The sequence below is a fragment of the Bos mutus genome, chromosome 5 (genome assembly GCF_027580195.1).
Source record: "Bos mutus isolate GX-2022 chromosome 5, NWIPB_WYAK_1.1, whole genome shotgun sequence".
NCBI lineage: Eukaryota > Metazoa > Chordata > Mammalia > Artiodactyla > Bovidae > Bos > Bos mutus.
Window position 1 is genome coordinate 111,946,555 of NC_091621.1, and position 27,748 is coordinate 111,974,302.

The 27,748-nt window shown below is 44.3% G+C and overlaps 1 protein-coding gene and 1 long non-coding RNA gene across 2 annotated transcripts in view; one reads left to right on the forward strand and one right to left on the reverse strand.

Annotated features, from left to right (window-relative positions):
* Positions 1 to 27,748, reverse strand: part of ADIPOR2 (adiponectin receptor 2) — a 43,634-nt gene that overhangs the window by 2,584 nt on the left and 13,302 nt on the right. The window contains exons 2-7 of the mRNA XM_070371680.1: positions 18,690 to 18,946; positions 12,264 to 12,383; positions 4,886 to 5,057; positions 2,938 to 3,124; positions 2,576 to 2,763; positions 962 to 1,155 (exon numbers count right to left, since the gene is read on the reverse strand). Of these exons, the coding sequence (XP_070227781.1) occupies positions 962 to 1,155; positions 2,576 to 2,763; positions 2,938 to 3,124; positions 4,886 to 5,057; positions 12,264 to 12,383; positions 18,690 to 18,860 (1,032 nt within the window). The 5' untranslated portion in view covers positions 18,861 to 18,946. The remainder of the gene's footprint in view (positions 1 to 961; positions 1,156 to 2,575; positions 2,764 to 2,937; positions 3,125 to 4,885; positions 5,058 to 12,263; positions 12,384 to 18,689; positions 18,947 to 27,748) is intronic.
* Positions 21,269 to 26,617, forward strand: LOC138987992 (uncharacterized). Its single transcript, XR_011464343.1, has 3 exons — positions 21,269 to 22,091; positions 22,615 to 22,754; positions 26,482 to 26,617. It is a non-coding gene; the product is annotated as an uncharacterized lncRNA (long non-coding RNA).

The window sequence follows — 27,748 nt, forward strand, 5'->3', positions numbered from 1 at the left end:
AAGACCACGCGGAGCCGGGGCAGGGGCGGGGCGGCGGCTCAAATTCAGGCGTCCCTGGTCTCAGAGCACCCAGCAGGCACAGCACATTCTGCTGAGGGGAAGGCCCGCTCCGCTGTCCCCACAGAGACGGAGCTGCGGGCCCAAGCTCGGGACGCAGCGCACACTGGCGCCGGGGCCCAGCAACGCGCTGTGTTTCCTGTGCACTCTACTCCTACTCTGGCCATCTCAGGATACCCCACCTTCCCTTCAGGGCCAGGGCTCTCGCTGCTGTGAGGATCTAAAGGGGCCGCTGACCCGACAGAAGGCAGGCCTCAGGCAGTCATGAGGGCGATGGGGAGCAGCCGTGCACACAGGGAAGCTTCGCTCCCTCCCTGACCGCTCAGCTCCGGAAGTGCAGTCTTGGTTCCTAACAGGCCACGGACCGGGACTCATGAGTGGACCGGTACCAGGCTGCCCATTGGTCCCCTGCATTTTCTCCCCTGACCTTTTCCTCCTCTCAGTTTACCTTTAACAACCGTCTGGTTATCCCACCTCCCTTCCAACCACACACAGAATTCTAGTGCTGAAAAGGACCTGGGTAAAAACCCAGTGTGTCCCCCTCCTCCCACACACGAGACCAAACGGAGGAGGCCTGAAAACCTGCCGCCCGGCACGGGGACAGGGGGACGACGACTCCACACCTGCCCTGAAGGGCAGCACGCTGAGTAAGGAGCACCCGAGCTCCCGGACCGGTCCCGAGAAGGCACTGGCGGCCCATCACGGGGCGACGGGCCTCACAGAGGGGCTGCCCCTGCAGGGCTCGCCCTCAGCCCCGCACTCACCACGCTGACGCAGCTCAGAGGGAAACTGGGGCGAGGGTACTTCCTCAATCATGTCACTTCCCTGGGTGCCAGTAACTAACTCACAGATGGACAGATAAGACAGTGAACCCTGCCCGCCCCCAGTTGCTGACCACACTTACCCAGATGTCACACTTGCCGGGGAAGAAGCGCTCGGGGATGCGGGCAGCGTACAGGGCCGCCCCCGTGATGTATAGGCCGGCCATGAGCAACAGCCAGCCGATCTGCCCGATGGTGGCGGCCTTCAGGAAACCCTCCGAGATGACGTAGTGCAAGGTGGGGATGATCCCACTCAGGCCGAGGCCCAGAAACACTCCTGGGAATCACAAGGACACAATAGAGACAAGGAGAAAGAAAGGAGGAACAACTTGGCACGATGCCAGTGACTCTGTAAACTGAGCATCTCAAAAGCAGGATATAACATTAGCTTCTAGTTTGAAAGGAAAAAGAAGGTTCTTCAAACTCTGGGATTCTGCCATGCAATTCAGCATGGCTACGTTCTAAAAAGAGAACTATTTACAAAGGCAAAGAGAGAGCCTCCTGCTGAAAAAGCCTCGGCTCCACAAACCAGCAGTCCTCAAGGAGCTTGGAGTGATGTGTTGCTGAATGCCTCAGGAACCAACAACTCAAGTAGTTGGCTTACAACACCCTATATGTGCTTCTTTATAAGACGCAGGTTACAGTACAGAGCAGTTCTGTAGCTTTATCCTCCCTTGAGACAACGGACACCCCGGGGTGAGAGTGAGGTGGGGCGGGCGATGAGAGAGAGAGGGGCCCCAAGTCCACCAGCATGGCCCCCCGACAGTCGGACTGCCTTCGAACCCTCTACAGCAAGTGATCTGCAAACTTCTGGACATGCCCTAGGTTATAAGACTGAACTGAGTCTGGATCACCAATTTTTTTTTTTAATGAACTGAAATAAAACATATCAGACTGTGTCAAGTTGAAGGTTAAGTACCATTTTGTCCAAGTTGTATAATTTATGTTACTTATGTATTATAAAGACATGTCTAGGACTGAAAAAGAAAACGTCACGATCAGAAACAGCCTAAAGGTAACCGGGGCCTAAAGCCACCGTGAAGTATGTGCCTCAACCAAGCACCCCATGGACAGGAACTGCAGGTAAACTGTGGCTTGGGCTTTAATACAAGATGATTTAAAGCAAAAAGACTGAAAGGACGAGCACCCCTTTTAGGACTTCCTGTTCATTCTTGCCAGGCACTGGGTGTGGTACTAGAGGCAAAAACACTGAGGGCACAGCCCTGGCTCCAGCGGGGCCAGCCAGGCCCTCCCACCGGAAGGAAGGGGCTTTTGGCTGGTTTCCAACCAAACAGGCATGATCCTGAACATAAAACCCTCTTCATCCTGTACCAGAGAAGGTGTGTGCTATCTCTATAACACCATCAGTTTGGGAGTAAAGACTCTTTTTTTTTTACACATTTTAAAATGAAAATACATAGAAAGGAACCATTATTTCACAAAAGTTATGGAGCCACAGCTGTAAGGACCATGTACAGCCCTAGACTCATGTACACGGTACTACCAGATGCATCAGCTCAGCACCCACCCCCACTGATGCTGTGAGACGAGCAGGGACACCCCAAGATTACAAGCCCCTCAAGAACAGGAACTGTGACTTCTCCACCTCTGCATCACAAGCGCATAGCCTGACGCTTGGCCAACGGTGGCCCTCTTGTGCAGACTGGCAGCACGGAACCCCAGCCTGGGCTTCTTACCTGCTCTCACGCCCCGGTACTGGGGGGTGGCGAACATGTCCCACTGGGAAACGATGATGGCTGCGATGCCCAGAACACAGATAACAATCAAGTAGATGAAGCAAGGTTGCGGGTTACAGTAGAAGGAGTAATAAAGCCAAGGAACAAAACTTCCCATAATCAGAAGAGCAATACCAGAGTAATCCAGTCTAGGATAGGGAAAAAAAAAATCCATTTACTGTTGAACATCGCTGCCCACTACAGGCTCCAGGCAAGAGTGCCCGGCAGGCGGCATTGAGGGCCCTGCCAGCGCTGCTGGACGCGCTCCCTGAGCCCACGGGCTTTGGGCCACGGATCCAAACAGGGACTCTGCAGATACTTACTTGGAGAAGATCCTGGAGACCCCTTCTGAGTGGCAGTAGACTGTGTGGAACAGCCATGAGAAAGAAAGGCAGAGAATGGCCCCCAGGAAGAATAATCCGAAGACCACCTTTTCCTGCAGGGGGGCCACAAAGGAGATGTTGGGGCGAAACATATAAAAGATCCCCAGGCACAGGAAGAACACACAACCTAGAGAAGAGGACGGAAGAAAGCCAGGATTACTACTTTCTGAAGAGAGTGTTATGTATCAATTACATTTTCAGTCCTGACATCTGAATCAAAATTCTTCTGAACAACTAAATCTTATCCAAAACATTGGTCTGCTCCAGACACTGTTGGTATCACATGCCCCTCAGCTTCACAAGCTCAGTATAACAGGGTAACTTGTGATTAATCCAAAAAGAAAACAGACAAGGCCTGCTAACTAAGCCCACCTCTACCTCTAGATCCATAAGAAATTCCATTTATAATGTTTTTGGCACATGTGCTGAAGCCAGGTTTCAAAGGCCCACTCGGCAGTTTCTTTTGCAATGAACGCTGACCCCTCTAAACTCTGCTAGGAAATACAGCTTGTCTCCCTCAACCGCTCTAAGGAACCACCTGCAGCTCTGATCCTCACCAGCTGGCCCACAGAGTCAGGAGTTAGGGACAGTGAAATGCTATTTGGGCAATTTCAAACCATTTTTAAACTGTTCTTCATAGTAAGATACTACATTCTTATTGCTTAGGGAAAGGCTACTTAACACAAGACAAACACAGAAATTAAGAAGTTAAAACATTTGCTAAGTGATTCTGTGTGATCATTTAGTAAAGTTAGAAGTCAGCAACAAACTCGATCTGATTCTCTACTCTGATCTACTCTCTGATTCTGGAGAACTTGGAGGAACAGAGGAAATCAAACATGTGGTAAGATACGTACATTAAACGGGGAAAAGCCAGACTACTCAATACATTCACCAGGTTGTGCGATCGTCACTATTTCATTTCAGAACATTTTCACTGGCCCAAAAAGAAGCCCCGAACCTGCTCAGCCATCGCCCATCACCCCGCCCCCGCCCCCCAACAACCCTAACAAGCACTGATCTACTGGACTTTGCAGCTCGTGGACTTCCCTGCCTGGGGTACTTCGTGTGTATGGATCGTACAGTGCCCGGCCTTTGTGTCCGGCTGCTTTCACGTCACACAAGGTTTTCATGGCTAGCCCGTGCTGTCGCCCATTCTCAGCAGGGCTGTATAATACTCCACTGTATCCAAATACAGTATCCATATACTGCACTTTATTTATAGGTCAGGTGATAGATACTTGGTTGTTCCCACTTTCCCCTTACGATGAATAAAGGTGCTAAAAACATTCATGTACACACCTTTGTGGAAATATGTCTTCAATACTCTTGGGTATATACCTAGAATTGCTGGTAACTCCGTTTAATTTTCTGAGGAACTGTCAAGCTGTTTTCCATACAGATTGCGCCATTTTCCAAGCCACCAGCGATGCGTGAGAGTTCTAATCTTTCCATATCCGGGCAAAGACCCGTCACTTTCCATTTTCTTGATAACAGCCCTTCTTGTCAGTGTGAAGTGGTATCTCACTGCACTTCCTCAAATGACTCACGATGTCATTGAGCACCTTTCTCATATGTTCACTGGCCATGAGGAATGACTTTTAAAAGTCAACTTACTTCTGTGAAATAACTACTTTCCTCTTCATGCTCATTAAAATATTACAGCCAATTCTGCAGTGCCTTTTCCTTGGCCTGGTTTAAGGACATGTCTGAAAACCTAGTGTAAACTGAGACAACCAGAGACAACCACGGAGGAACTGCATTACTAGCAATCCAGTAAACAGCCAACTGCAAATTCAAAACACACTTTTTAAGTCCTGTCCTTACCCTTAAACACAGCGGTGGGGAGGACCAGAATGGTCACAGTCATCATTACTACTCAACATACCCAAGAGATGTGTCCAGATGTTGCCTGTCTCGGTGTGTATTCTGAAAATGCTCTTAAAACAGGCCCGGAAAGAAGGCATGGGGGGCCGGTGTCCATGCAGGAGGAAGTCGTTATCCTTGAGCCACTCAGGTAGCACGTCGTGAGGGATCACTCGCCATCGACCTTCCCAGACCTGGAAGAGGATCAGCAAATACTTCTGTGGGTTTAACTGTCGATTTAGCAACATTGACGGCTATCTCTTACCACATTGCCTTACAATGAGATAAAGTAAACTATCTTTAGAAAGACAAATGCATTCAAAGGCATATGGCCTATATTCTGAAAAAAAAAAACTGACTGAGGAAAAAATACATTCTTTTTATTGGGGTAGGGGAGCTTTTCTAAGGAAAAGGAAAGAGCAAATGAAGTTACAGAAAATACCCAGGCGACTTCCCTGGTGGCCTAATGGTTAGGATTCTGTGCTTTCACTGGGGAAGGCCTGGATTCAGTCCTGAGTCGGGAAACTGACATGGGCAAGCCACGAGACATGGCCAAGAAGGAAAAGAAAGTGCTTTCCAGCTCTGTTTCGGTCTGGCCAAGGCAAGATGAGCGACTGAAGTTCCGCCCATACAGAAGCTCCTCCTTCATCCTTCACTACAGACTTTGTGTTAATCGTTCAGTAGTGTCCGACTCTCTGTGACCCAATGGACGGTACCCCACCAGGCTGCTCTGTCCATGGAATTCTCCAGGCACGAAAACTGGAGTGGGTTGCCATTCCCTTCTCCATGAAGTCGCTCAGTCATGTCCAATTCTTTGTGACTCCGTGGACTATACAGTCCATGGAATTCTCCAGGCTAGAATACTGTAGTGGGTAGCCTTTCTCCTCTCCAGGGAATCTTCCCGACCCAGGGATCAAACCCGCATTTCAGGCAGACTCTTTACCAGATGAGCCACCAGGGAAGCCCAAGAATACTGGAGTGAGTAGCCTATCCCTTTTTCAGCAGATCTTCGCAACCCAGGAATCAAACTGGGGTCTCATGCATTGCAGGTGGATTCTTTATCAACTCAACTACCATATATACCAGGAAAAATCCCTGTTGTATTAATAAGTAAGACCATTTTTATACTTAATATTCCTGTTGGTAGGGGAAAAACGAAGAATCACACTTAGGTACCTCTTGCTAAAATTACCTCCCTCTCCTTTGGTTTCTCTTCCAATCCCAGCAAATATAATCAAATACAAAGAGCAAAGGGGTAGGAAAACCTTGGATCTCTGTCATTACCCAGTTGAAGGAGCCTTCATTAACTACAAAAATCCTCAAGCCTCAGTGTCCTCGTTTATAAAGCGAGGACCAGAGTATGGGAACTTACGAGGATCCACAGAAATGACCCCCAGCATCCCCACCCCAAAGGCGGCGTGCAATCCCCACAAGCAGCCACCCGAGAGCTCAGGCCTGGGGAACCGCCAAGGAGCGCAGCCTCCCGCCCTTTAGGCCCCTCTTCCTCGCTGCCATTCCCCTCAGGCTCTAAAGGAAAGGGATGGGGGTGGGGGAGCCCCTCTTAAAAGACACGCCAGCCTCATTACCCTGCTCCTTTCACGTCTCAGCCCAGCGATCTCACACCGTAAGATCACTTCCGCCTACACTAACCTGCCTTTGCTGAGCCAAACAGACGCCAAGGAGGAGGCAGAAGCACGTCCACCTAGGGCTTCCCCTGGCACCCACCTGCCGGCCACCATGCCCGCCACACCCTCCCCTCCCTGCACTCCACCGGGGTGGGACGATAAACCGAGAACAGCAGTGACCCCTCACAATGGCGCTCATGCTCCTCCCGACCCCGGGCCTGTGCTCACCCGCCCTCCCCCTGCTGGTTCCTAATGTGCAGCAAAATAAACTCATCGGTCACCAGATGCTGTACTCGGCTTTACTTGGGGAGAACTTTATTTTCTAAGATGGAAACCAATCCTCGCCTCCCTCCAGGCAGTTCACAGCCTGCAAACGGCTCTGCTGTGATCGTATGAGGAGAGCTACTGTGTTATCACACGAGCAGTTACTAGCTCTTACCAGTGACACCGGTACACAGTGTCAGAGCGACTTTCCCCGATGTTTCTAAACACACACTCTGGCCTCTGAAGACTGGGCCCAGGCGCTGTGCCTCCATTACACTGCACCTGCGGCTCAACTTGCAGGGCAGCCAAATGCCGACCAAACAGGTATCCTCCCCGCTCAACTCCAGGCAGGAAGAACAAGGTCAAAGCTTAGTCAAAGACACCTTTGTTTATAAGCTTGACAAGGGCAATGCCTAAATCAAACATCTTAGCAATGGCTCACTAGGTTGGTGTTAGATCATATGATAAACAAAACATAACAAACAAAAAAAAATGACCCACAAAAGACCTCTATGTCCACATGCGCCAGACTATGCTGGTAGACTAGCAACGACTGAAGGCTGGAATAAAAGAGACGCCAAACACAAACACTCTCTGAAGCCTAAATGATTTTATTTATTCCCCCTATTCCTGTAGAAAAGCCTTCTCCACAAGGGAAAGCACACAAGCAAGGTGGCAGGACACCGCATTCTCAACTGTCTGCTTACTTGCTTCCAAGAAATAGAATCCAGTGTCACCAAATACAGGCAGGCGGGTTTATCAAGGACAGTCAGAAGCTTGGCCGTGGTGGGTGGGGTGACTCAGGGAGCCTGCCCCTTTCGCTCAGACACACTTCTAGGGGATAATACGGGTTCATAATAATTTTATGACCCACTCCTTTTCCTTCAGTAAATCCTAGTCTATAGCAAACAAGTGTCCTATTTATTCACCACCTGTTAGCTCTTAAACTGGAAAGTTTTATTTGCCTTACTCTCTACTCTTGGTTCAGAAGGGAGAACAAAAACTCAAGTTACCTACAGCACCCCACTGATCCATAAATATAAAAATCCCTAGTGGCTGACACTGAATACTCAACTCTGAGATTTAAGGGAAAAACTTGCTTTTGGAAACCAAAATGTATCATTTGTATTCCTTTGCTCTAACTCTACTGAGACAGTGATTACTAGAATGGGTTTAATGTTTCAATTGGCTTTTTCTTCACCAGTTTTCAAACACTGATTAAAATTTTCTGGGCTCTAAAAGTAGATCCATAAATGTTTAGACTCTGCCACCCTCTCCCCGAAATTCCTCTGGTCTTGAAAGACATGTCTATATTCAGATTATAATGTTTTCCTCTCAGCTCTGGTCCAAACTTCAGGACTCTAAGTCAACTGGCCCCAATTATTTCTAGCATCATTGTAAATGTAGAAAAACCTAAATTTAGTTTTTAGGATCTAAGACTATATACATAAAAAGTCTTGGTTTCACAAAACTCATGAAAAAGCAAAGTGTCAGAAAATTTTTTCTCTAAATGATCAAGAGTTCTTCAAAAACGTTTAATAATAAATTTACACACACAGGTTGAACTGTGTTGACCTGAGGTCACACCTGCCAGGATCGGATGGATCAAGTGGCTAAACCCATACATACGTATCAGGGTCCCTGATCATGTTTTCGAAACAAGCAACCCCAATTCCAGATGCCATTTTAGGGGAACAGAGCCCCACGGGGATCCTAATGACTCAGAAAACATACCAGCCACACTGACAACACTGGATGTGTGTGAAGACGACGCAAGTCCTCCCTGAGGAGGAGTCTATCACCCACTGGACCCTGAGAGGAGCAGCACGCTGCAGAGCAGACTCAGGGGCCTAGCGACACCATTTCAGGGTCTGCAGGCATCAGGCACCCCCAACTCTGCTTCCTTCTGTCTTATCTAACTGGTCAATACGACATCTACTCTGTGAGCCGGTTTCCCAGCTAGATGATCTAGTTTTCTCAAACCTTTATCAGGGCTGCTGTAGACACACGAGGACTAGTGCACTGAACAGGGCTAATGTCCTGACGCTGCTCCCACTCACGGGAACACACACTCTCCCCAAAGGGACGGTACTCCCGCTCTCCTAACTCGCAGACTTCTGTTTGGGAAGGACTAAACATACAGCTGCACTTTGCTGGAGCAGCCGTGAAGAGATACCCCACGCCCAAGGTAAGACAAACCCAAGTAAGACGGTAGGTGTTGCAAGATGGCATCAGAGGGCAAACACACTGAAACCATACTCACAGAAAACTAGTCAATCTAATCACACTAGGACCACAGCCTTGTCTAACTCAATGAAACTAAGCCATGCCCGTGGGGCAACCCAAGACGGGCGGGTCATGGTGGAGAGATTTGACAGAATGTGGTCCACTGGAGAAGGGAATGGCAAACCACTTCAGTATTCTTGCCTTGAGAACCCCATGAACAGTATGAAAAGGCAAAATGATAGGATACTGAAAGAGAAACTCCCCAGGTCAGTAGGTGCCCAATATGCTACTGGAGATCAGTGGAGAAATAACTCCAGAAAGAATGAAGGGATGGAGCCAAAGCAAAAACAATACCCAGCTGTGGATGTGACTGGTGATAGAAGCAAGGTCTGATGCTGTAAAGAGCAATATTACATAGGAACCTGGAATGTCAGGTTCATGAATCAAGGCAAATTGGAAGTGGTCAAACAAGAGATGGCAAGAGTGAATGTCGACATTCTAGGAATCAGCCAACTGAAATGGACTGGAATGGGTGAATTTAACTCAGATGACCATTATATCTACTACTGTGGGCAGGAATCCCTCAGAAGAAATGGAGTGGCCATCATGGTCAACAAAAGAGTCCGAAATGCAGTACTTGGATGCAATCTCAAAAACGACAGAATGATCTCTGTTCGTTTCCAAGGCAAACCATTCAATATCACAGTAATCCAAGTCTATGCCCCAACCAGTAACGCTGAAGAAGCTGAAGCTGAACGGTTCTATGAAGCCCTACAAGACCTTTTAGAACTAACACCCAAAAAAGATGTCGTTTTCATTATAGGGGACTGGAATGCAAAAGTAGGAAGTCAAGAAACACCTGGAGTAACAGGCAAATTTGGCCTTGGAATACGGAATGAAGCAGGGCAAAGACTAATAGAGTTTTGCCAAGAAAATGCACTGGTCATAGCAAACACCCTCTTCCAACAACACAAGAGAACGCTCTATACATGGACATCACCAGATGGTCAATACCGAAATCAGATTGATTATATTCTTTGCAGCCAAAGATGGAGAAGCTCTACACAGTCAGCAAAAACAAGACCAGGAGCTGACTGTGGCTCAGACCATGAACTCCTTATTGCCACATTTAGACTTAAATTGAAGAAAGTAGGGAAAACCACTAGACCATTCAGGTATGACCTAAATCAAATCTCTTATGATTATACAGTGGAAGTGAGAAATAGATTTAAGGGCCTAGATCTGATAGATAGAGTGCCTGATGGACTGAGGTTCGTGACATTGTACAGGAGACAGGGAACAAGACCATTCCCATAGAAAAGAAATGCAAAAAAGCAAAATGGCTGTCTGGGGAGGCCTTACAAATAGCTGTGAGAAGAAGGGAAGCGAAAAGCAAAGTAGAAAAGGAAAGATATAAACATCTGAATGCAGAGTTCCAAAGAATAGCAAGAAGAGATAAGAAAGCCTTCTTCAGCGATCAATGCAAAGAAATAGAGGAAAACAACAGAATGGGAAAGACTAGGGGATCTCTTCAAAAAAATCAGAGATACCAAAGAACATTTCATGCAAAGATGGGCTCGATAAAGGACAGAAATGGTATGGACCTAACAGAAGCAGAAGATATTAAGAAGAGATGGCAAGAATACACAGAAGAACTGTACAAAAAAAGATCTTCATGACCAAGATAATCATGATGGTGTGATCACTGACCTAGAGCCAGACATCCTGGAATGTGAAGTCAAGTGGGCCTTAGAAAGCATCACTATGAACAAAGCTAGTGGAGGTGATGGAATTCCAGTTGAGCTATTCCAAATCCTGAAAGATGATGCTGTGAAAGTGCTGCACTCAATATGCCAGCAAATTTGGAAAACTCAGCAGTGGCCACAGGATTGGAAAAGGTCAGTTTTCATTCAATCCCAAAGAAAGGCAATGCCAAAGAATGCTCAAACTACCGCACAATTGTACTCATCTCACACGCTAGTAAAGTAATGCCCCAAATTCTCCAAGCCAGGCTTCAGCAATATGTGAACCGTGAACTTCCTGATGTTCAAGCTAGTTTTAGAAAAGGCAGAGGAACCAGAGATTAAATTGCCAACATATGCTGGATCATGGAAAAAGCAAGAGAGTTCCAGAAAAACATCTATTTCTGCTTTATTGACTATGCCATAGACTTTGACTGTGTGGATCACAATAAACTGTGGAAAATTCTGAAAGAGATGGGAATACCAGACCACCTGATCTGCCTCTTGAGAAATTTGTATGCAGGTCAGGAAGCAACAGTTAGAACTGGACATGGAACAACAGATTGGTTCCAAATAGGAAAAGGAGTTCGTCAAGGCTGTATATTGTCATCCTGCTTATTTAACTTCTATGCAGAGTACATCATGAGAAACGCTGGACTGGAAGAAACACAAGCTGGAATCAAGATTGCTGGGAGAAATATCAATGACCTCAGGCATGCAGATGACACCACCCTTACGGCAGAAAGTGAAGAGGAACTCAAAAGCCTCTTGATGAAAGTGAAAGTGGAGAGTGAAAAAGTTGGCTTAAAGCTCAACATTCAGAAAACGAAGATCATGGCATCTGGTCCCACCACTTCATGGGAAATAGATGGGAAAACAGTGGAAACAGTGTCAGACTTTATTTTTCTGGGCTCCAAAATCACTGCAGATGGTGACTGCAGCCATGAAATTAAAAGACGCTTGCTTACTCCTTGGAAGGAAAGTTATGACCAACCTCGATAGCATATTCAAAAGCAGAGACATTACTTTGCCAACAAAGGTTCGTCTAGTCAAGGCTATGGTTTTTCCTGTGGTCATGTATGGATGTGAGAGTTGGACTGTGAAGAAGGCCGAGCGCAGAAGAATTGATGCTTTTGAACTGTGGTGTTGGAGAAGACTCTTGAGAGTCCCTTGGACTGCAAGGAGATCCAACCAGTCCATTCTGAAGGACATCAGCCCTGGGATTTCTCTGGAAGGAATCATGCTAAAGCTGAAACTCCAGTACTTTGGCCATCTCATGCGAAGAGTTGACTCATTGGAAAAGACTCTGATGCTGGGAGGGATTGGGGGCAGGAGGAGAAGGGGACGACAGAGGATGAGATGGCTGGATGGCATCATTGACTCGATGGACGTGAGTTCTGAGTGAACTCCGGGAGTTTGTGATGGACAGGGAGGCCTGGCGTGCTGTGATTCATGGGGTCGCAAAGAGTCGGACACGACTGAGCGACTGAACTGAACAGAACTGAAACATACAGCATGGAATGACCAGGAACAGCCATCTTACCTTACAAACAAACTCTTCCATCCTCTCCATGGCATGGTGGGCTTGCAGGAGGGGGGACATGCCCATGAACCCCTCATCTTCCTGAGATGCTCCATCATCGCACTCACGCTCCTCCACGCTCTGCAAGGCAATCACAGAGACAGTCAGGGACAGAGGTCAGGAGCCAGAGGAAATGAACAATACCTTTTCCTTGAAAAGATTACACTGAAAATCTCTTAAGGTTAAAACAAGGCCTCAGACAAGTTAACAGTATAGGAAGTAAGGTCTGTCTATTATAGAATTACTACAAGTACTAAAAATAAGAGGTGCCTGATTCTTCTCTGCAGACAACTGAACTATGACAGCAGCATTCCTGCTTGTTTCAGTAGCAAGGTTCAGGAGTGGCCTTGGATGCTTTGTTTTTTGCTGTAAGAATTATACTCATAAACCACAAAATACTATTACATATACAAAGCTGAGACATTACTGAGGGGACAATCTCCAGTAATCCCTCCTGGAACGTGTAAAATAAATCTAATGCAGTAAGTGCTCTAGGGGAAAGGAGGAAAAACAGTGTAAAACTATTTACTAAATCCTTAAAACACACCAAGCCCAAAAGAAAGGCCATTAATTTAATCCTGACAACTCTTACTGTATCAGTATTCTTATCTAAACTTATCTATAGCACATCAGGCAGGGACTTCCCTGGTGGTACAGTGGATAGAATCCGTCTGCCAGTGCAGGGGACGTGGGTTCGACCCTGGTCTGAGAGGGAGTGCCACCGCACGCTCTGGGGCAGCTAAGCCCACGTGCCACAACTACAGCCTGCGCGCGAGAGCCCAGACCTGCAGCGACGGAGCCCACAGGCCACAGCCACTGAGCCCGTGCGCCTGAAGCCAGCAAGGCTCAACTGCTGAGCTTCAGTAGTGGAAGCCCATGAGCCTAGCGCCTGTGCTCCACGGCAGGAAAAGCCACCACAGTGAGAAGCCTGAACACCACAACTAGAGAAAGCTCACACACAGCCACAAAGACCCGGCACAACCAAAAATATTAACAAAATAATCCCGTGCACCACAACTGCTGAGCCCTCTTATAACAGAATACTCACAAACGTGTCCCCAAAAAACAAATGTCTAAGACACAGGACTATAAATAGCTATTTATTGTGGTCAAGCATTGCAGAGTTGCTAATTAGCGATCTTCACAGAGTGGGTGGTAGTAAATTAAGTTTCCTTGGTTAAACAGAGGATAACACAGGAGGAATTAAGTGGCCAGAACAAGGACAAAAATGTTTTCTCCACGACACATGGGCAAATTTACAGCTCTGCCACATGATGAAGGTCTGGAAAAGTCTGCGCTGGGCACGATATACATTATATAAAAGCCTCTGGCTTCCAATATGGACTCTAAAGAATGACCCTGTCAGGATTGGAAATTACTTTCAATTCCCCTTCCAGTGGCCACTAAACCACAGACCCAAAGATCTGTTTCAACAATGAACTGCATCTAAGGCGATCACACATGAGGGCTAAATGCACACTATGTTCTGCTGCTCTCGTCACACCTCTAACTGCCATCAACACGAATTATGAGGAGAAACAGGGCAGTATGAATGGTGAACAACGAAAACCCAAGCTGCCTAAAGTAAAGGCAGAAACCGTAATGCTCCAAGGCTTCCTATGAATAAATCACTATATCTACACTTAAAGAGACGTCAGTGCTCTGAAGTGAGTACAAAGACGCTTTCAAATCATTTTTTCCTGCCTCCGTCAGTGAAGTCCATCTGTGAGAAGAGTTAAAGTGGGTTATATCTCAAAATACAACAATATCCAACTGATGATCCATATAAAGTACAAGCTAAAATGTTAATTCTCCAAGGTGTACTTTACCTTTGGAAAGAGAACCAGAGTGATAAAGACCAAAGTCCTTAAAGATCAGTCTAACACAAAATGACAATAACCCATCAGTCTACTGGGTGTTTGTCTGCTTCCGCCCAGCTCAGCTCAATTCAGTTTAATAAATACTTATTAAAAGGATGTTTTCTATAAAGGTGAGTAAAATACAGTCTCTGCCTTCCATGCGTGTACAATCTAATAAGGGACCAAATTAGCCACAAAGATAAGTGTAACAAAAATAAGGTACAGTCAGTTTAGAAACAGAATGTGGAGCTCAAGAAAGGCTGCATGAGCAATTAGAATTTTGGAAAGATACAAGAACTGTCGAGAGGGAAAAGCAAAAGCACTATTTTGAAGAAAAGAGACTAGTTCAGTTCAGCTGAAACTTAGGGGAATAGCTGGACATAAATTACATATTTACATACTAAAAGTCAGCAGACAAGTGCCACAGGCTACAATCGTTGTTGTTCAGTTGCTCAGTCGTGTCCAACTCTTTGTAACCTCATGGACTGCAGCACGCCAGGCTTCCCTGTCCTTCATCTCCTGGAGTTTGCTCAAACTCATGTCCATTGAATGCCATCCAACCATCTCATCCTCTATCGCCCCCTTCTCCTCCTGCCCTCAATCTTTCCCAGCATCAGCGTCTTTTTCAATGAATCGGCTCTTGGAATTAGGTAGCCAAAGTATTGAGCTTCAGCTTCAGCATCAGTCCTTGCAATGAATATTCAGGGTTGATTTCCTTTAGGACTGACTGGTTTGATCTCCATGCTGTCCAAGGGACTCTTCTCCAGCACTACAGTTCAAAAGCATCAATTCTGTGGTGCTCAGCCTTCTTTATGGTCCAGCTCTCACATCCGTACCTGACTACTGGAAAAACCACAGCTTTGACTATATATACCTTTGTCCACAGAGTGATGTCTCTGCTTTTTAATACACTGCCTAGGTTTATCACAGCTTTCCTTCCAAGAAGCAAGCATCTTTTAATTTCATGGTTGCAGTCACCATCAGCAGTGACTTTGGAGCCCAAGAAAATAAAATTTGTCACTGTTTCCACTTTTTCCTCTTCTATTTGCCATGAACCAATGCGACTAGATGCCAGAATCTCAGTTTTTTGAATGTTGAATTTTTCACTCTCCTCTTTCACCCTCATCAAGAGTCTCTTTAGTTTCTCTTTACTTTCTGCCATTAGAGTGGTATCATCTACATATCTGAGGTTGTTGATATTTCTCCCAGCAATCTTGATCCAGCTTGTGATTCATCTAGCCCGGCATTTCACATTGATGTCACTCTGCTTATATGTTAAATAAGCAGGATGACAATATATATACAGCCTTGACATACTCCTTTCCCAATTTTGAATCATTCCATTATTCCATGTCCAGTTCTAACTGCTGCTTCTTGGACCTGCATACAGGTTTCTCAAGAGACAGGTAAAGTGGTCTGGTATTACCATCTCTTTAAGAATTTTTCACAGTGTGTTGTGATTCACACAGTCAAAAGCTTTCATATAGCCAATGAAGCAGATGTTTTTCTGGAATTCCTTTGCTTTCTCTATGATCCAACGGATGTTGACAATTTGATTTCTGGTTCCTCAACCTTTTCTAAAGCCAGCTTGTACATCTGGAAGCTCTTGGTTCATGTACGGCTGAAGTTGGCTTGAAGGAATTTGAGCATAACCTTGCTAGCATGTGAAATGAGTGCAACTGTACAGTACTTTGAACATTCTTTGGCATTACTGTTCTTTGGGAGTGGAATAAAAACTGGCCTTTTTTGGTCCTTTGGCCACTGCTAAGTTTTTCAAATTTGCTGACATTTAAGTGCAGCACTTTAAAAGCACCGTCTTTTAGGATTTTGAATAGCTCAGCTAGAATTCTATCACCTCCACTAGCTTTGCTTGTAGTAATGCTTCCTAAGGCCCACTGGACTCCACACTCCAGTATGTCTGGCCCTAGGTGAGTGACCGCACCATCATGGTTATCCAAATCATTAGGACTTTTTTGCACAGTATTCTTGCCATCTGTTCTTAATCATAATCATAATGCTGTCCACGATGAGAAGATAAAGGTTGAGGAAATGGAAAGGTATCCGGGGCCAGGACACCAAATCTGGGTCAAAGTGTGTGTGCCCCTCCAGAGGTCTGAGAACGGAGGCCTGCTGTATCCACATAATTACAAGGACTACAAGCTAAGGCCCCCATACAATATGACTTCGTGTGTTCATAAAATACCTGCCCAGGAAGATTAAGGACACAAACCACTAGGTGACTTTATAAGCTTCAGAACTTCTCAAAAATTCACTTACATTAGACTGCTCAACCAGCTCCTTAGTACAGTTGCTGAACTGGGCAAATCTGCTCCCTTCCAAGTATCCGCTCACTAGACTTGCTCCAACTATCAAAACTATCATAAACTCTGTGCAATGTCAGTATGATCTCGGTACTGAAAGAGCTGCCATAAACCACAACAGTCAGGCCCCAAACCACACACATGCTGTCCGCGACCTCCCCTTTCTGAACAAGACCCTTAGGGTGCTGCTCACTTTTCTGCAGTAAGGAACTTCGCTTCATCTCATCAACAAGTTATTGTTTGCTTGCTTGCCTTTTTTAATTAACCATTTTTTAAATTGAAGTACAGTGACCTTACAGTGAATGCTGTGTTAGTTTCATGTGTGCTGCAAAGTGCAATTATACAATTATACATCAACGGGCTATATCTTGATAGTCTTTTTGGAAAGTTGACAGGTTGAATCCAGCCTTAAATTTAGAAATCTGCAATGTGTAGTAAGGGCACTAGCAAGCTGATATATCTAAGCCCGTACACACACAGGGGTCAGTGGAAACTAAGGTGTCCACAAAAACAAGAGCTGAAAGAGTAAGCGCTGATGACTGCGTTTCTGGTATCATCCGACACAGCAAGTGCAACAGCTAGTCTCCGTGAACGTTCCTCTTGGTCTGCCGAGAAATATACATACTCTCAACCTTAAAGACTAGTTCTCTCTATCAAAGTTTGATGGAAAAGATCTTTAAAATCATCCGATTTTTTTTTTAAATTCTCACAAAGCAACTGTTTTTTAATCTTTATTGAAGTTCCTAAGTAGACCTCAAGAAAAGAAAACAAAGTGGTTGGCAGACAGGAATCTAAGTACAAATCAGCTTTCTTATGATAAACTAACAAACTGTGGCATTCTTATGAGTTTGGTTAAAGCAAATCAGTCCAAGAGAATAAATCCTAGGTTAAATGAATGAAGAGTTGGTTCTAGCCCCCATTTATGAGGAAGAATCTGGAGCAGAGGAAAAGTAGGACAACCACAAAGGCTGTTCTCTTTATTTAACTTTATACCTTAAAAACTCAGAGATATGAAATAAAGCCATAAAACTAAAGATCAGGGTAACCTGGTTTGAAATGTCTCTTTTGTGTTATCTATAGGTGCTTATGAAACACAAACTATAAACTTCAGCAAATACAGTTAAAAGAGCCAAGGCTTTAGAGTCAGAGACCTAGAAGTAATAGTCTATGCCCTTCAACCACTGCATAACACTACGTATTTCAGAAAGAATTTTGGCTGATAGGATATTGGGACAAGGGTTAAAGATCTGGAATTTAGACTCCACTGTCTAGGATTACTTGTTAACAAACTGACTCCCTGTACCCTCTGTCCTTCATTCCAGCCATACCGAACATTCTGCAGGTTCACACGGCAGCATACACCAGTGTGCATGGACACACTTCGCTACTATCGTTACTGCTATTCCCTAAAAGCACTGTGCCCTTTCTGAGTCTGCACATCTGCTACTCCCTTTGCCTGGAATGCTTTCCAGACCTTCAGGAACCAAGTCAAGACTCATCTAGCTTCGCTTAATACATTTCCACTTCCTTTTAGATAACCCCAGTCATAGAAAAAGCAATCCTAAAATTCATATGGAATGACAAAGGACTCTGAAGAGTCAAAGCAGTCTTGAGAAAGAACAACAAAGCTAGAGGCATCACACGTTCAGACACATTACAAAGCTACAGTCATGGACACGGTATGGTACTGGCGTAAAGATAGCCACACTGGTCAGTGGCCCTGCTCAGACATCTACACCTTTGCTCTCCAGGAAGAGTTACTTGAGTCACTTAAAAGGTGGTCTTTCCTCTGGAAGGTAAAACAAAAGACTAGGTTCTTTTCCCAGAAGCCTACTAACTCCCAAGATATGCACTGGAGACAAAGCATCTGGAGAAGCAGTTTCAGCATACACTCAGGATTTCTCCAAAAACAGAAACGATAATGCCCTCACTAAAGCATGGTCAAACTATAAGGGATATATGGTAACTACAAAATCCATATCATTCAACAAGATAGGGCAGCTTAAGTGTGGTCTTATGTGTCAACAGAAAAGGTGTGACTAACTCCTAGATAACTTAAGAGACTTCAGAACCTCACAAACGTCCTCGAGGTTCCTTTTCAAAACACCATCCTCTCTCCAGCACAGTCCCCATAATTTTTAACATTCTTCCTCCAGCCACATTCTCATAAATCTGTTTTTACTCACCGTTCTTTCACTTTAACTTACTTTTTTATGATAGGAAGAAAGGACAGACGCCTCTACAAGAGGCTCCCGACCTCCGTGGTGGACGCCACTGTCACCGTTCCTCGCGCCATCGAGCTGGTGCCCTTTCCTGAGCCTGAGAGCTGGCTCTGGAGTCTTGCTGTGCTCCAGCCGGTTTTCCTCTGTCTCGTTCATGGGACACCCAAGGCTTTCTGACAAAGAGTTCTTTCTTTCTGTCCCTTCTTCTTGGGAGGGTGGATGTTTAGGATACTGAGTTGACTCTACAGGAGAGAAAGCTCTGCATTAACATATTTGCATGAGTGACGGGAGAAGACATAAGTTGTATTTTATACACTAAAACTAAAATTTTCTGTACTCATTCAGAACAATAAATAATGTATTAAAAAAACCTACTTTGTTGAAAAAAGGACTGCCAAAATCTACTTTCAAATGAAAAAAGCAGAATACAAAAGATACATGCATAATATTCCCACTTACGTATTATAATAAAAGTATATAATCATAAACAAGTATACTTGTGTACACAGGATCGCTATTTAAATATTCAAAACTGTGTTTTCGGTGCACAAGTATATACACAAGGAAGAACCTAGAGTCAGGAGGGAGGCGGCTTGCTTTTCATCTTATTCTGCCTGCATTTTTTCCCCCATATGCCATATACTACTCTTTCAGTTAAAAACATACCTAATATAGAAAGAATATAAGTGGATTTTATGTACTACAACTAGGTTTTACATATTCAATTTCATTTACATCATCACAACGATTCTTCAGGGTATTCTAATTTCTACCTCACAAGTAAAGAAATCAAAATTCACCACACTTTTATGAAATAAAACAATGCCTCTGACTGACAGGGCATATATATTACTGGTAATGTTTTGCATTTAAATTGCTTAAATGTCTGAAATTTCAGTATTTTTGAGCTGTTTTGAACTCTAACTGGACTACCCTGGAAGGTAAAACCTCAGGGCCAGAGCACACTTTCATACCCCTCTGAGCTCCCAGAAAGTGCTGTGCACATAAATGTTTAACGAATAGGATGACATTTAAATGTTCTTAAGTGGTAAAAACACTTTCAGAAGTCATCGATATGTCTCTAAACTGGATCACATAAGTTTCCTAGGAGTTCAATAATTCCAAGTCCTTGGCCCTCTAATTCATAAACTCGTAGGACACAAGCTTATTTTAGAGATTTAAGTTACATATCCAAATAAGGAGATGATCACAGCCAATCCAACTAAAAAGATGAAAACAGGAAGAAGCCAAGGTACATGTTATACTCATAAATCCCAGGAGACGCAAAATTCTTACTGAGGGAAAGGAGGAGTGCGGCGAAGTGGGAGGGCCTAGCCAGCATGCAGAGAAGGTGAAAGGAACACTTAGTGTTTATGTGGACACACAAGACTAAGCATTAGCTCAAGAGTTCAAATTAGACTAAGAATTAGCCAGCTGTTAGTTTCATGAACCATCTGAGTTTGTTGCAAGAGTTCTCTCAAGTTTTTAGAACAAGAACAAACACAATCTTTAAAGATCACCAAAGCTGGGCCTGTGCCCATCACATACGGGCCTGAGCAAGCTCATTCTGATAGTGAGATTATCAACTGTGCTACAAATGCCCACTTCTGAAAGAGCAAATGTGAGTGACTTACACACACACACTTACAAAGCTGTTTCACACCCATCACTTCACTCTGTTTTAGGGAAGAGGGATCTAACATCTACTGTGGATCGGCAAAGTTAAATTCTGTATCACAGGATCTCACATAATTCTTACGTATGGCCCTCTAGGGTATTTTACCCCCCATTATACAGATGTGGAAACTGAGGCTCAGAGATTAGGTTACTTATCCAAGGCTGTTAGTCTCTAAGAGCAGCTGGAACTATGGTCCAACAGTACTTGCATAAACGATTTTCTTGCTAAGAAGAATAAAAAACAGGGGAAGTATCTGGAATTAGGCTTTAATTTGCTCTAAGATTCTTAACAGGAAAAGGGAGTGAGATGGAAATGGAAAGTAAGACTTCAGAGTACCATTATCTGTTAACCCAAAGAGTTATTCTAAGGGAATAGTTAGCACATTCTAAGTTATTCAAAGAGAAATTTTTCATTCATCAAGATTCTATGAATGTTATGCTTGCTGTATTACACAGAAGTTGACAGAGAGAAAGAGAGGGAAAAGAAAGAAAGGAACCCAATACACAACAGCTGGCAGGAAAAAACAAGTTAACTGAGAGGTGTTCTGAGTCTATGAACAGACGTAGAAATCCTACACAAGTCAAACTGGGTAACTTCCAGCAAGCAAAGCAGATCTAAGGTCTTTGAAAAGTGGCCTCCTGTGTTCTAGGAGCAGACTCAAGCGTCACTTACTCTGCCCAAAAGCAATGGGGGTTTGCCAAGCAGAGTAGAGGAAAGGTACTCTGTGAGGAGAAAACAGCAATATGCAAGGCAAGGAGTCCAGGGTCTGCTCACAAATGAGAGAACAGGGACAAATTCAAGATATGCTCAGTAGAGAAAAATCAACATTTGGATAACTGAATGAGGGTCCATGAAGACTAGACAGAAAGAACTCAGATGACTCATGCTTCTCGCTCGGGCAGTCGACTGCACAGAGGACGCCACTCACGCAAATGGAGAGATGATTTGGGAGAAGTGAATTCATGGGAGAAGAATGAATTCGTTTTCAGAAATGGGGTCTGAAGTACAAGAAACGTTCAGCTGGCACGAGGAAACACAAGTCTGGAATTCAGAGGAGAGAATGAGCTTGAAAACAGAACTAGGTGTTACTAGAAGTGATACTAGCATATTAGTTAATACTGGACAAAATCCTTTTTTAAAAAAGTTATGAACTGTAGCTCTAGAGAAGATTCTTGAGAGTTCCCTGAACTGCAAGGAGATCAAACCAGTCAACCCTAAAGGAAATCAACCCCGAATATTCATTGGAAGGACTGATGCTGAAGCTCCAATACTTTGGCCACTTGATGCAAAGAGCTGATTCACTGGAAAAGACCCTGATGCTGGGAAAGATTGAGGGCAGAAGGAGAAGGGGATGACAGAGGATAAGATGGTTGGCTGGCATCACCAACTCAATGGACATGGGTTTGAGCAAACTCTGGGAGATGGTAAAGGACAGGGAAGTGTGCTACAGTCCACAGCGTCACAAAGAATCAGCCAGGACTCAGTGACTGAACAACAACAACAGGAGTTTGATGGGGTAAAAATCAAAGTAAAAAATCAAGGAGAATGATTACCAAATAGTAGACTGTAAAGTCAGGACTGGAACCTACTAATCTCTCGACTCAGTCAACTGTACTCACACCAGGGTTTCCTTCCCAATGGGAAAACCATGAAAAATTTAAAACTCTACTTCTTAGACTTCATTTTCCCTTCAAATAATACTGTATAAGGTAAACTTATTATGTTGCTTAAAAGCAACAAGGTTGCTTAAATGGTTACCTTAAAGCAATTTTTTTCTACCTGAAGAAACTGCTAACTTAATGGTTTGATACTTGTGGTGTAAAAATCTAACTCTATTCCAGAAAAGGTATTTTCTAAAAACCAATACTTGTCTGCAGGTTGGTCTCAGGATGTGCTCACTGCTGAGAGCAACAGATACATAGGTTTCGTGAATGAATGTTTCATTCTCCAGGGGAAACAGAGAAGTACTTAATCACAGTTACACTGGGTTCCTGCCAAGGTAGACTATAGTGCAATGTATTACTTCACCTACTTCATATTGTTCATTTTTATGTTGCCCCCAATTTTAAAAGAGCAAGCAAGCTGTGGAAAGCAGTATGGCAGTTCCTCAAATAAATTAAAAATCGATTTACTATATGATCCCAGCAACTCCACTTCTGGGTATATATGTACTCGAACTGAAAGCAGGGTCTTGAAGAGACATTTACACACTCATGTCCATATTCACAACAGGTGAACAAAGAGCAGCCCGAGTGTCAATGGATAAACAAGCACAACGTAGTGATACACACAAGAAAACATCAGCCTCCAAGAAAGAGAATTCTGACTCAAGTCACAACCTGGATGAACCCGAGGACCACATGGTAAGTGAGGTAGGTCAAGTACAAAACCCAAATCTGTACGATTCCACTTGCCATAGGTGCTTAGGGAAGTCACACTCATAGAAAGAATGGTGGCTGCCAGGGGCTGGGGGAAGAGGGAATGGGAGTTACTCTCTAACGGGGATAGTTTCCGTTTTGCAAGAGGAAAAAAAGCTTTGTGGATGAATGGTGGTGATGCTTGCACAACAACATGGATGTACAACAAGGTGACTACACACTTAAAAAGTTACAGTAACTTTTATGTGTATCTTACACGTTTTTTTGATTGGGGGGTAGAAATACACTGTAGCACTATATTATATTGCCTCTTTGTCTAGCAAATTTTTTATTGATGTAAAAAATATATTCAGAAAAGCACACTGAGGACACAAAGCTGACAAAGCGTAAGTGCAGTGTACCCACGAACACTAGCGTCCAGAGGACCTCACTCCCTGACCACTGCAAAGCTTTGTAAAGTGAGAACTTTGAGAGGTCCAACCCCTTTCATGGCCAGTTAATGGCAAGAGAAATCTTCCAGCAAGGTTCTCTGAAGACTGGCCAACTGCCATGGACCTAAGTCTTCCAATTCTGAGGACCAGCAGTGTAATGGCCCACTGTATAAGCTGGGGCACAGAGAGTGGTGAGCAGTCTAAGGCTGGTGGCATATCTTCCCAGTTCTATAATTAGACTCTTCAGTAGTGGAAGACAAGCTGTAAAATGTGTCCCATGATTGTGCTGGCTTCCCCTGAGGTGAAAGTAGCCAATTTCAAAGTGACTTGAAAGTTGTACACTGAAATCACTCCAGCGTGCCCTGTCACTCCACACTAGGGTATGCGTGTGAAGTCAGTACCTGGGTAAAAGGAGACTTCTGGTATCAAGTTCAGGCTTTTCGCGTTGGGAAACCTGAGTGGTACAGAATGTCCTACATGAAAGTACCAGCAGGTTACGCCCCTCCTGATCTCTTTACGATGCAAATCTAAACTTCTAATAATGAAACGAGATTATTTTTTAGGATGGAATGATTTATTTCAACAATGGAACCAGCAGGGATATTAAAGGCACAAGATTTTCTTTTGAATACTAGCTATTATTTCTCTTTTTAAATCATTATTAAAAGTAAATACTAGATGTGTTCCCTTGGCTGGTTTCAAGTCTTCAGAGAACTTTGCTGGAAGATTTCTATCACGTTAACTGGCAAGGAAAAGGGCTAGACCTCTTACAATTTACCCTTTTAAAAGCTTTACAGTGGGAATTCCCTGGCAGCCCAGGGATTAGGACCCAGGTTCAATCCCTGGTTGGGGAACTAAGATCCCACAAGCTGCGAGGTACAGCCAAAAAAAATAAAAACATAAAAATAGTTACAGTGATGGGGCAGAGGGGTCTTCAAACACCCCAATCTACTATTTCCCTTCACTAACTTTCTGATTCAAGCCACCACCACGTCGTACCTGTCCTAATACAAGAGCCAGTTACCCACCCCCCCAGGCCACTCCTGATCCTCAGGACCCAGCTCCCACAAGGCAGTCACAGGGTAACTTTATCAAAAGGCACTCCCTTGCTTTCTGAGCCCTCCAGTGGCTTCTCTTCACACCTAGGGAAGCTCTCACCTGGGCTTACAAAATCTTAAATGACTTAGCCCCGAACTCTGGCCTCACCCTGTACCCCTTTCCCCCTTGCCCACTACGTTCCAGCCTCAATGACCTCCCATCTACTCCCCAAATACTCCAAATGCTCAAAGGGCTCCTCGATGTCACTGGTTCCCACGGCCTGGAATGTTCAATGCCCAGATCTTCCCAGGGCTGGGCTCCTTCTTCACATGCGAATCTCTATTTAAAGGTCATCTATTCAAAGAATCCTTCTCTGACCACATCATCTCAGTCTTTCCTTATCACATCACCTTTTAATCTCACAGCACTTGTCTCCGTTATTTTTTCTTTGTTTACTACTAGTCTTCTCTCACTAGACTGAAAATTCCTCAAAGAAGAGACATTATGTATCTTCTTTACTCTTATATTCCAAGTATCTAAAATTGCTTCTGGCACACAGCACGTGTATTCACTAAACATATGCTGAATAAATAAGCGGGGAATCACGACCCACACTTCAAGGATAAGTTAGGCAGAAACTAACTTCCCTGACTTCCCCAGGTTCCGGACATTGACTCCTTCAACTCTTCTTATTTACTAATGTTTCTATTATAGTAGCTGTCAAAATTGACTACATTTCTCTGTTCACTGGTCTGTCTGCCCCTTCTCAACTGCAAACTTCTCAGGGTCAGGGAGCCTTTTGTGGAATCCACTTTTGTATCCACAACCCCAAGCTTGGTCTGGGATGCAAAGAAGGACCTCACAATCCTTCCCTGTATGATGTGGAGGAAGGAGAAGACAGGGACAGCTAACATGCAATCAGCACCAAGCGCAAAGAACCCTGGATTCTCTCTTGAAATCCTTACAACAGTTTTGGGAGACTGGCACAACTGTTTCCTCCATTCTGGAGATCACAAACACCCAGAGAGGATATAAATAACGTGTCTTAAATGACAATAATAAGGGGCAACCTAATCTACCCAATCAATCTAGTCCGCCTAATACCCCAGTTAATGCTCTTATCCACAACCCTCTATGTTAGCATGAACCATAAGCTGTTCTCAAATAAACGCACAGTAGCACTTAAATGACAAAACCAGGAGGTAACGCTGACAGACTGCTGTACTTTACAGCAATGTTGAAAATATTAAGAAACAGGGAAGAAAATGGGGAGGAGCACAGAGCCTTGCCACATACCACAAACAATAAAATGACTGGTTAAAATTGGAATTCTTTCCAAACACTCAGAACATTTCTGAGTAGAAAAAAAATGTTAATTAAAAAAAACAAAAAACAAAAACGGTAACTTGGAAAAGAATAACTGATAAAACGGGAAAAGTTCCCAACATATGCTACTGACACAGCCCTTAACAAATGGCACAGCTGATAACTGAGACGGAGCAACAGTTAGATTGTTAAGACAGGCACTATTATGCATTCATGTTCATAAAATCTCAACTGTTGGAAGCACAAAGAAACATTTCAAATCAAATGCAGCTATTTCTTAAAGATGATCTTGAAGCTATAAAGACAGGCAACACTCATCATTTATGCTACTTTCCTTCTTAGCATGAAGTAGGGTAACTTTTAAGTAATATCACCAGGAACCTCACTCTTCTAACTTACTGCCCCACCCACTGACCAACTTTGCTGAGAAGAAACCAGGCAAAATTGATCCTGTGCAGCAGAGCTGGGGCAAAGCCAGTGAGAGCCGGCCTCTCAGGCTTGAGACCTACTTCCCAAGTACAGTGTTACTGTCCATCTCTACCCAAGTTCAGAGGCTAATTCAGAGAGCCACCAAGTGCCAGAGAAGGTGAGCCTTTACACATTCTCTCATTTTAACTTTAAAACCTGCCTGCTGCAGACAGTACGAGCTCTATTTACAAACAAGAGGACTGGGGGTAAGACCAGTCTAGGTTACACAAGTCACAAAACAAAGAAGCGAGAACTGCCCAGTTAGGCCCCCTCCACGATACAACACTGCCTCCCACAAAGAGAAGTGGTTCTAGTCTTCCTAGTCATGATGTTATCTCTTTGAAGGGAGGTGAACCGTTGCTCAACACTTAACGGAGCCAACTCTAATAGCTGACCTTTCACCCATCATCTCATTTAACCCTCCAGCAATCCTTATAAAATGGGGTCCTATCTTACAGATGAAGAAATTGACACTAAAGGAGATCAAGTAATTCAATGACACAAACTGAAATGGAAGACTACAAATTCAAATCTGTATCTGACTCCAAAGACCAGATCTTAGCTCCACCTTGCTATTGCTGTTCAGTCATTCAGTCGTGTCCGACTCTTTGTGACCCCATGGACTGTAGCCCGCCAGGCTCCTGAGTCCATGGAATTCTCCAGGTAAGAATACTGGAGTGGGTAGCCATTCCCTTCTCTAGGGGATCTTTCCAACCCAGGGATCGAACCCAGGTCTGCCACACTGCAGGCAGATTCTTTACCATCTGAGCCACCAGGGAAGCCCATTACTCCACATTACAGGGCTTCATTTAAGGTACAAATAGTGCATTATAGTGACTGGTCATGGTCATGAATAAAAAAATATTTTATAAAAAGGACTTCCTACAACTCTTATAGTCATGTTATGATGTCGTTTCCCTTTCCCAAGACCTATAAGCAACTCTGAGTTTCTAAAACAAAGAACAGTGCACAAAAATCCAAGTATAGATGAGAAGAACAACAGTCCTAAATGTAGTCAGTCAGGGAAATCCTGAGAAGTCCAGGGTATATAAACTGTCATACCTACAATGAACCAAAATATGTAAATTATGCAAAGACTTCCTTCCAGAAATCATCTGCCCTACAATACCACATGTGCTTAGTCGCTCAGTCATGTCCAACTCTTTGCGACCCCATGGAATGTAGCCGGCCAGGCTCCTCTGTCCATGGGGATTCTCCAGACCAGAATACTGCAGTGGGTTGCTACGCCCTCCTCCAGGGGATCTTCCCAACCCAGGGATCAAACCCAGGTCTCCCGCATTGCAGGCAGATTATTTTACCACATAACCATACTCGTGTTCCAACTACATCAGAAATAAAATCTTTCCAGGTATATCTGGATATCTGGCCTGTAGAGTCAGTGTTTCAGGCAAAATCAAAACCCCTACACTTCAGTAAAGAGCTGTCTAAGCAACCATTACTCAGGGCCCCATCTCATCCTGCATAACACCCTCTACAATACAAGTTTGTTGGGGAGACGGGGGATGGGGGAGGGTTACAATGCTGCAGATGGAGAAACCAAGAAGTGGTTAATTATCTTTTTCAGTATCACAACCAGAAATTTAGGAATAAAACTTGTATTTGTAACTTTTCCCAGGATCACTGAATTCCATTAAACCACAAGGTCTTCTTTCGATCACCAATTAAAAAAAAAAAAAAAAAAAATGGGGAAAAAGAAAAAAGAAA